This window comes from Octodon degus, unplaced genomic scaffold (assembly GCF_000260255.1).
Source record: "Octodon degus isolate 3935 unplaced genomic scaffold, OctDeg1.0 scaffold00071, whole genome shotgun sequence".
Lineage (NCBI taxonomy): Eukaryota > Metazoa > Chordata > Mammalia > Rodentia > Octodontidae > Octodon > Octodon degus.
In genome coordinates this window covers 700,786-711,866 of record NW_004524647.1, presented here as the reverse complement: position 1 = coordinate 711,866, position 11,081 = coordinate 700,786, and the positions used below count along the sequence as shown (strand labels likewise).

At 35.9% G+C, this 11,081-nt stretch overlaps 1 protein-coding gene across 2 annotated transcripts in view; it reads right to left on the bottom strand.

Moving 5' to 3' along the window:
• The window catches only part of Grm7 (glutamate metabotropic receptor 7), a 986,583-nt gene that overhangs the window by 468,979 nt on the left and 506,523 nt on the right, over positions 1-11,081 (bottom strand). For both annotated transcript variants that reach the window (XM_023719803.1, XM_004635231.1), the window contains exon 3: positions 2,244-2,385. In XM_023719803.1, coding sequence (XP_023575571.1) covers positions 2,244-2,385 — 142 coding nt within the window. The remainder of the gene's footprint in view (positions 1-2,243; positions 2,386-11,081) is intronic.

Genomic DNA, 11,081 nt, shown 5'->3' with positions numbered 1-11,081 from the left:
TGTTCATCGAAGTCTCTGACAAAGATGACACTAGAGATTTTCCTTCCCTACTTCATTATCTTGGTGCCACCTCTGGGATGCTGAAGTGGGGACAAAACATTTCACGTTGGGGGGAAAAGAAGGTATGAAGACCTGTAAAAGAGGGAATACTATGCAAAGAGCCCCTCTGCTTGAGATACTAAAGGCTGAGGGTGTTCAGAAAGAAAGAATACTAGAAGGATGAGACTGGCAAGATGTCCCTAAAGAGGGCCTAAAAGTATTTTCATTTTACTGATAGGAGAAATGACACTCAAAGAAGGTGGTAGTCACTGGAAGGAATTTGTCCAAGGTAAGACAATGCTCATCTAAGTAGCTGACTAATCTCAGTTTACCAGTTCAATATTTCTCTGTTCATCATTTCTGCCACCACCACCTTAATCAGAGCCTCAAACTTGGAAGATGGATGAAGTTAGGGTAGTGTGTCGAATACAAGGAACGGGGATACACACAAGATTGGCAGGCTAATGACAATGACAAAAAAAAAAAAAGTAAGAAGGAAAATAGTCCATTCACTTCCATTTCACTTGGTAAAAGATACACATCAACAAACCCAGTGATATGTGATTTTAGGGTCTGAAACTGATGAATTAAAAATGCAGCTCCTTCATGGCAATGAGGTATAAACTGCCATGTCTCTGTGGGACAGTACTCACACTTTTAAAAAAATAACACATCTTTACCTTATCACTTTATTTTCTAGGAATTTAGCTTACAAATGCCAATAAAATACACAAAATAACACAATTATATATTTCATATTTGTGTTCTATTAATAGCATATATTTACATATTATGTAACACACTATACTTCTATATATTTCTGCATTGATATTATGCATAGAGATTTATGGACAGGAAAATTAATATCACTTATAATTACAAAAGTCTGTAATCTAACTTGTGTCAACAACATGGGGCAGTTAGATAAATTGTTGTGCCTATGTAAAATGAAATTCTGTATAGCTTTTAAAAGACAGAATAGATCTAAAGGTAGTGACACTCAGTGTCCTCTAATAAAACGCTATGTATGAAAAACAAGGTCCGCACATGGTCCAGTACGTAATCCCAGCTACTCAGCAGACTGAGGCAACTAAGGGAGACTCTGTCTAAAAACTAAAATGAAAACCAATGAGCATGTATCAGTCATAGAATGCCCCAGGGTTTCTTTCCTACTACTTCAGAAAAAGGACAAAAAGACAAGCAACAAGGTGATGTATTTATTTAGATACAGAACTAGATCATCTGATGATATCTATATCTAGATATATAGATATAGATAATGTAGTACGTTACATATATCACTCTATGGGGGGAGAGAGAGAGAGACAGAGAGAGAGAGACAGAGACAGAGAGGGACAGAGAGAGAGACAGACTGAGACAGAGACAGACAGAGACAGAGTCAGCAAGACACAGAAAGAAATAACTACAAATATAGAATATAGAGAATAATAATGTGCCATTACATATAAAAGGATAACTTCAAAGATTTTCTTTTATTTTACTCTTCAACCTAGTCTGTACAACTATCATTTACTGTAAACAGAGAAAACTAGATCTTGGATGATTTACTAACAATAAAAAAGCTGAGTATATATTTGTTCTCGAAAGCTTTCAGAAGTTTGGCTCTACTTGGCTTGGCTACAAATGCAAGGAACTAGGGAAAAAGGGCAAATCAGATTACACACAGACCCCTCAGGGTGGGCTCAGCCCACACACAAAAAATTACAAACAGATTTTTTTTTTAATTCAAGTAACATCTAGGTGAGGAAGGAAAAGGGAAAAAGTGGACTGGAGAATGTGGAATTAAGATAAATTTTGTTCTGACCATTCTGGCTGTGAAACATTCATAATAAAACCAGAATATTTTCTTTTTAGAGTAATGAAAATAATTGACTGAAGTCTGATATATCGGGATATATTTTAAAATAAACTAGCCCTTTAAAATGGTCTCTAATTTTTTTTTTTTTTTACCAGTAATTGAATGCATTTATTTTCTAAGAGAAAGAAAGCACATGACAACAACATGGTGCTGTTTCGGGGTTTAACTGTAACCACCTGGGTTGAGGTAGAGGGTGGATGTAGACACTACCACTGTATGATTATAGCTTTCATCCTATGCTACTTCTCCCTTTATTTTCCAGCTTCTGGATACGACTTTTAAATCTGCAGCATGCACACAGATGAGTTCCATCAATGAGCCTTACTTTATATCCTCATCGTTAGCAAAAATCACGACTGCTCGGGAGTTGGGAGTGTCCAAGAGCTGTTTGATAATTCCGTCGAAGTCAGTAGCCCTGTCTTTCCGTTCTTGGGGTATTCGCACCGACTGAGCAATGCAGAGCCCACCTGTTTTAAGGTAAAGAAAACAGAGAGTCAATAAAGTCCTCAAAGGAATATCAAAGGAACCAGGGAAGGTAGTTGGAGAGGAGAGAATCTTGAATTCAGAGTATGCCACAGTGGTCATATACGTGAGTCAGGAAGGCAGAAAACACTATGCTGATTCCTGACCTATTGAAAATACTCTATGAGCTTTATAGTGAACACTACAATCTCATTTTCTTTGCACAGGACTTTTAAGTGTCTGACCGTGCTGTAAGGGCTGACGCACTGTATCAACTTGAACAGTTTAGAAGCTTGGCAAAAACTCGGCATTGCTACATTCTAGGGCATAGAGGTGCCACCCTAGGGTGAGTAGCTTGCTTACAGTATAAAGGAGGAAAAGAGGCTTGTTTTCCCTCTTTGGACTCACTTATTTTGTTTTCTTCCCCTGCCATGAACTATTTTCTCTCTGACATACCACCCTGCTTTGGAGCCAGCTGATTATGGACCAAAACCTCTATAAACTATTAATGAAATAAACCTTTCCTTCCACAATTTAGGGCATTGGATATTTTGTTTCAGCAACGAGAGAAAAGTAACTAACACACTTGTCCAGTGTAATTCTGAGTCACTACCTTCAGGTTCATAACTAAAATGAGTGGATTAGGGCAGGGCTTTCAAATAAATAGTATACTATGCTAAAATGGAAATAGCACATATAGAGCTCATATCTATGTCTGAATTTTATGTTATTTGAATTGTCATGTAATTTTTTCCTTCATACCAATCTCTGTTTTGAAATAAAATGAAAATTTACAAGAACAAGTAGACTATCAACTATTATACACTATATGTCTTAGTCACTTTCCTATTTTGCAACTTCAACAACTTAAAAAGAAGCATATTTTTGTTTCACATTTCCACACAAAGTCCACCAGCTCCAAAGCAGAATGGCTTGGCAGAGGAAAATGGTCAAAGAAAGATGCTCATAGCATGCCAGGTAGAAAGCAGAGAGCAAGAGGAGGAGCTAGGAAAGGAGATACACCCCAGGTCACATCTTCAGTGACTCCTGTCCTCTGACTAGGCCACACTTCCTACCAGCGAGGTAGTCATTCTGCACCAAAATCAAATTACTTTGCAAAAGCACCTTTCAGGACATATCTATATAACTGTAACATTCTACCTATGGCCCACAGAAAGGTTCACATGCATGTCTTTATGTAAAATAAACATGTCCAGTTCATCGTTAAGAGTTGACACAACCTTAACTGTTTCACTATTACTGGGAAGTCCAAACCCAAGGTCTCCTCTGAGGTTCCAAGCAAGCTCATAGCTGTGAGCCTGTGTAAAATCAAAAATCAGGTAAACTCGGGTGATTTACAACAGCAAGAGATCACCTTTCCTGTTTCAAAAGGAAGGAATATGGGAAGGAAACCAACGAGATGAAAGCAAGACTGAAACCCAGAAAAGCCAACATCATGTTCTGTAGTTCTAAGTCCAGCATCTAGGGCAAGATGCGGCAAGACATGAATTTTAAAGGTTTGTGTTGCTTTGCCTTAAGGCTGGTGGTTGTAGCCCTCACAGCTTCCCTTTGGGATGCTTTGCCCATGACTATGGATTTCCTCAGAGACTACAGTCCAACATCCTGGGCTTGCCACTTCACTTTTATGCCTTCACAAACTACCCTCTCAGAAGCAAAATGCCTAGAGGTCTTCTTCTGAAATCTGGGTGGAAATCTGCACACTAAACTTTTATATTGTGCATGCCTATGAAATGAGCACCACATGAAGGACACTGAGATCTGCTGATGGCTCTGGTAGTAGCCAGGCTCCCCTGGAACTGCTGCTGCAGGGGTATCTAAGTACATAGATCCCTTAACATTGCAAAAGAAATCCCAAGGAACCAATTCTTTACCTGACCTTTCTAAAGCAGGTTTCCCTGAAAACTTCTTCTCAAAACAAATCTTACAGATTTTCATCCTTCAGTTTGTAAGGGTGGGATCTTCCTGATATGCACTCAGGCCATTTTTCCTGCTGCCCTGATCCAATGCATTGTTTCTTTTTAACAATAATCTTTCACTCACCAATATCTCCTCTGTCCTATCTTTCCTTGAAGGCTTTTTGTTTTCTTTACTTTTATTTTTCTTCTTCTTTCAAACATGGTCTCACTAGGTGGTGCAGGCTGATCTTGAACTCTCTGTCTCAGGCTAGCCTTGGACCTGTCATGATCCACATCCCTCAACCTCCTAACTATTGTGATTACATGTTTGAGCCAGTACTCCTGGTGCAGGCTCTTTCTTTCTGAAACCTTTTTAAATGGGATTTTGCTTATGATGTTCAGTATTAACCTGACTAAAAGCAGTAAACTGAAGCCATGCTACAGGCTGAACTTGAAATTTTCTCTCCCAGGTTAATTTTCCAGTACTAATCTCAGTCTTGACCATATACTATGTGTTCAAGCTTTTCATGTGTTATTTCATTTAATCTTCTCAGAGCCTTATAATGTTCTTATTCTTGTCCATTGTATATTAGGAAAATGGACAACTATATAGATACTTTTATTCCAATCACATATATTCATTATATTAATTGACATAAATTTCAAGATACAGATAACATGCAACTATTTAGTAAGCAATTTGTAGGTTTACTTGTTTTTCAACTCTTGCTTTTGAATCCACCGTTGTGCAAAATAAGCTTTAAGAATGGCCTATGCAAGTGAAATGGACAAAATATATTTGTAAGAAAGTATGTAAAGATCATTCAAAGGGACAAAATCTTAGAAGTGGGGGCAAGAGCATTGCTTTGCTCCAAGTGTGTTCAGGAGATACCTGCAATCAAAGAAGCTCACACATGAACACTCGCAACTATGTGGATGGTAGTAAATTTCCCTAAACACAGAAAAATAAACTTTAACACAAAATGAACTCTCCATTACACTGTATTTTTAATAAGTGTTAGCTGGATTTAAGTGGTCTTAGGCCTTCAGCCTGCATGAACTCACCTCTTATCCTTCTTTCTAATATAGATGTTTAATGATACTATCAAGTAACTTGAACTAATTGATACTTGTAGAACAATCCATTCAACAAAAGGAGCATACACATTTTTGGTACAAATGGAAAATTCATCAATGTAACTTATATTTGGGTCATTAAAGAAAAAAAATAAGAAATTAAAAACATCATATAGAGTACATTCTCAGACCATAAAATGGCCAAATAAAAATCAATAACAAAATGATATTAGGGAAATGGAAATACTTGGAAATTAAAATGGGCACCCACAAATAACTCATGGATCAAAGTGAAAATACATATGTAAAAAAACTTTAACATATCTTTAAGGTTGGCAGTATAGTTCAGTGGTAGAATGTTTGAATGACATATCCATGGCTATGGGTTTAACTCCCAGAAGCTGCAAATAAAGGAAGGAAGGAGAGAAGAAAGGAAGGGACAAAGTTTATGCTCCTTTTGATGTATGGATTTTCTAGGAGTATCAATTAGTTCAAGTTACTTGATAGTGTCATTAGATATCTATACTTGAAAGAAGGATCAGGGGTGAGTTCATGCAGGGTGAAGGCTTAAGGTCACTTAAAGACAGCTAACATTCATTAAAAATATAGTGTGGTGGAGAGTCCATTTATTTTTCTATCTCTCCTTTAGTAAAGAAGAGAAAATGCAACTGAAATAAACTTTTCTTCAACAAATAAATATATATCTTGACCTAAGAGAAAATGAGAATGCAATATATCAAAATGTATTATAGCCAAAGCTATGTTTAGAAGAATTTCCTGTCAGGTACTTGTCTTACAAAATAAGAAAAACCTAAAGTCAACAATGTAAGTTTCAACTTTTGAAGGAAAACAAACAACAACAACAAAAACTGATAACAAATTCTGGAGAGACTATGGGGAAAAAGGAACTCTTGACTCTGCACTACTGGAGGAGTGATACAAGTACTATGGGAATCAGCATAGAGATTCATCAAAAAATGATGATTCGAATTTCCATTGAACCTACCTATTCCTCTTCCGGGTATTTTTCTAAAAGAACTAAAAACCTCCTATCACAATGATGTATGTGCACCCATATTTGTAGCAACAGAATTTGTCATAGATAAATCTTGGAAACAACCCAAATGCCCATCAGCTGAGGAATGTATAAGAAAAGTGTTATTGTTGTACAATGGAATGTTATTCTGCTATAAAGAAAGATAAACTTGAGGCTTTTATAGATAAATGGATTCAGGTAGAGACTGTACTCATAAGTGAAATAAATCAGACCCACATGTGTAAACATTGTATTGTCTTGCTAGAGTAAGAACCTGAAAGATTTGCTATTTTTTTTTTGGGGGGGGGGACTGTATTCTCTTGCTTTTTGTGTTTAAAAATCTGAAATTTTCTCCAGTGGGCTTAAAATAGTAAAAGTTATCCATTAATATTCCCTTAGGCCAATGAGAGAATGGTCCTATATAATGAAATAGGAGCCAGAAGTAAGGACAAGAGGGGAAAGAGAGGGGAGAGTAGTCAATAGCTATACTGTATCTATTTGTTAAGAACCAAATATCCCATTATCCTATTATAGGTATAGTTAAATTCTCAGATTTGTAAATGTTTATAGATACTGTCATTGAATAAACAATTAAACAGGCAAAAATATGAAAGGTACAAAAGATATAGTAAAATGGAAAGAAACAGACCATAAGGAGTAAACAATAAAGATGAAGGAAAGAGAATAGGTAGGAAAAAACAGAAGAGAGAAATCATGTAAGTATACAGACAGGATCACCAAGATGATTGTACTATTGAATTCTATCTGTCTTGAAGGTAGCAGTTAATGTCTAAAATTTTTACTTTGGCCAATTTTATATGTTAATATGTGTAATCTGAACAATTACATTGAAGACAGCAACGTGCAATATAACAACTATTGTTGGATACCTTTCTTCTCTTTTTAGGTATTTAGTACAGTGTCTACAAGGTCTATAGGGTCTCACTACACAGATTGGACTCATAACAATTCTCCTGTTTTCAGCTTCCCAAGCATTAGCATTGCAGGTGCGCACCGCCGTGCCTAGTCTCAGTAGCTATCTCAGCACACCTCAACGGTGGGGCTGGCACAGAACACTGGGGATCGAACCTTGGTCCCTGTGTCTGCCTAAGCAGGTGTTTTAATCTGCTGAGTTATCTGGCTGGCCCTCTTCTTGTTTTTATAAATGTGTATAATTTCTAATGTCTCATCTATTATTTTTATACTCCCTTTAAATAAATTCAAAAATGAAAAAATAAAAAGGACAAGTTAAAACACTAATGTTTATTGAAAGGCAGAGTGAATGTTTGTGTGATCAATCTTACATGCCTGTATCTGGTCATCTGAGCAACAAATTTGATGATAGCAATATATAGTATAACAAGCATTTTAAATTTTTTATTCTTGTTTTGGAATTCTGTACCATTTTTATTGTTTTATTTTGCTTTGTTTATGTCTTTGTTCTTATTATTTGTTTTGTCCTCTTTAAGATGAGAACTAAAAATTAAAAAACAACAGCTACATAAATACTCCCAACACAATAAGACATAAAAAATATAAATCAAATCAATGATTTTGAAAAGAAAACAGGGGAAAAAGTAAAAGCAAAAGCTAAATGAATATGTTTACGCCCATTAAATTATGTAGATTAGCTATGTAAATCAACTACATAGATTAAAGGGAAGAATTCTTTAAAATATGCAAGTTACCAAAGCTAAGTAAGGAGAGATAACCTGAAAATTCCCATATAAATTAAAATGACAAAAATGACAATTCAAGAAAACAATCTCAAAAATAAAAAAAAAAGATTGAATCTGTGATGGTTTTGCTCATGAATTCTACCAAATAACTTATATTACTTCTTTTAGGAAACAGCAGAGGACAGAATGTAATTCATTTCATGAGGTTTGTATTACATAAAACCAAATGAGGGAAAGACAACACAAAAAATTAAAATACAGGAAATCAGCTTAATGGGTAGCGCCGGCTGAGAATGTAACTGCTAGATGGCTTGCACTAGTAGTTCAAGCTGCACCTGGAATTTCAAGTGCCACCAAGCTCAGATTCCCAGGTACCAACGAGCATCATAGAGGATCAGCACAGTGAATGTCCTAATACAATGTCATCACTTTGAGAAGAAAGGCATTTAGGCCTGTTTCAGGATGCGAAGAACTTTGAGAAGCAATGAAAGAGGGGTCTTATGCATGGAACTCTTCAAACCCGAGGCTGAGCAAGAGCCACCGAAGGAAGTGAAGAAGCTCCACAAGTCTCACTGGCACCTGCACTCTGCCACTGAGGACCTGGCCAGGATGCATCTGCAGGGCCAACCCCTCAGCCTCTGGTGAGAGAGAAAATGACACAAGCAGGAACTTGATTGTGATGTTTAACTTCCATCAAAACACTTGTGGATTCACAGTAATTTGATTTGTTCAGAGGGTAACAATGTTTGTTAAAAAAATAAATGTTAATGTTGGTATAGAAATAGTATTACAATAAACTGATAAGATGAGTAAATTTACTCTAATATGGTAAATATGCAAATGTAACTTATTAAAGGTAGGTAGGTATAGGACTTTAACTTAAGTGGTTCATTTATTGCACACTGTCTACATCTGGTATAAAGCAAAAAAAAATGTGACAATGTTTAACTTGCAGAAGAATGTGAAGATCTGAAGTTAATAAGTTTCTTTTATTTTTAGAGATATAAAAGGCTAGGTCTGTTCAAGTAGTTGATCCACTGTATTATAGTATGTCAACTAGTGTACACTGTGGACGATCTGAACTTAGTAATTTTCTTTAAGATTTAAGAGAAGAAGGTATTTTCATTGAAAAATTTAAACGTACTAAAATGGGTCTGTGCTATTCTATTGATGATTGTCACCAAGCCCCAAAGAAGTGAAATATGTTCATCAATATTTGAAATACGTGGTATTCTTGAAATTGCCAAAGAAGAGTAAAAGTAACATGATACTTAGTGATCAGCTTATAAAAAAATTAATCTTCAGATTCTGTATTATATTTCAGTCATGTTTTAAATTCATATAGAAGAAAAGGCATACATACTGCAAAGGGGGAAAAGTGGTCTTATTTTGCAAATGACATCACTGTGTAGAAATCAACATTGGCGTGGGGCAAACATGACTGATTTAAGCAAGTGTTCTGGTTCAGACCGCAATGACCCCGAGTAGCTCTGTGTGTTCAGTGTTGGGCTTCTGGTAGGCAATCTTATCGTGAGGGTTCTAAGTCCCTCACTCCACTGAGGAGAATAAGTCTGCAGCCTTTCAGGAGGTAAAGCAAGCCTACGTTGTGGTGCCTACACAAAGGCAGTGTGTCATGAGGCTGTTACTTTGAGGACTACGTTTGGCCCCTTCTTCTTTAGCTCTTTTCTTTTCAAATTGCTGTGAGATGAGTGGCTTCGCTTACTGTGTCTTTCTCCCATGTTGTTCTACATTATTTGACACTCACAGTGACAGAACTAATCAACAAGGACTGGAATCTATGAAATCATGAGTCAAAAGAAACCTTTCTTTAAATTGTTTGTTCCCAGGTATTTCTTCACAGAAAGCTGATAAAATACAAGATAGCAGAATGTGAAGGAATTAAGCAAGAGTCAATCATGTGCCTATATATTAACAAATAAGTTTCGGTTCTAGATACAAGCATGCCATTAACAAAATCACTTTTAAAAAGTAGTGCTTATATATCAAAGTTTGTGAAGAAGTTCTATATTGAAGAATATGAAACATGGCTGATTTTTTAAAAATCTAAATAAATGCTCCACAGTTTTGTGTAAAAATGCAATATTAAATCAAAATTTCAGTGAACTTTCCATAATCTCACCTTTCAATGCCTAATTTGACATTCACATGAAAAGGTAGAAGAATAAAGCCACCAAAACAATTCTGGGGAAGAACAGAGCAAGAGCTTCATATCGCCCAAGTATAAGACTTAACATCCATATAGGACAAGAGAAGAGTGCCGATAAATTGATAAACACTTAGATGGAGGCAAAAGCAGGTCCATAAACAGGCCAGTGAGAGGGAGATCAACCAATCACTGGTAAGAGTACAAACGTAACTGAAGGACAAGGAGACTCTGGGATATTTGGATATTCATATGCAAAAATAATGAATCTTGACTAATACCTAATACTCTATACAATATTAATTCTATATACCCGTGAATGTGTTAATAGGTATTTAGAGATCCATGTACAAAAACCCTTCCAAGGAAGCCTGGCCCTAGCTCAGTCCTTTAAGTGACTGCTTCCACAAAGCTGTCAGCCTCAGGTTGCTGTAGTTCGATCCCCACAACACTCCAGTCAGCCAAAGCTGGCCTAAAGGCATTCGGAGCAAAAAAAAAAAAAATCCTTATTATAAATAAAAATTAAAAAAAGAAAAGGTATTCTATACTATACATCTTAGTTTTAGAATATGTCTATAAAATAAACATGTGTGCACATTGCTCTCAAATTCTGTAATTATTTTAAAGACAAAGTCATTTAAATCACATTCCCATAATTAAACAACAAATTCTCTTCTAATTCTAGAGAAGACTATAAGAAAACTAAGAAACCTTATTGGTAAATATTAGGAGTTTTTGTTATGTTCTAGATATTTCTTTAAAATAGGTATTTAATTGATAGATCTTTGTTTGCCCTCCTTTCTGCTTTTTAATTTTGATTTTTTTCTGT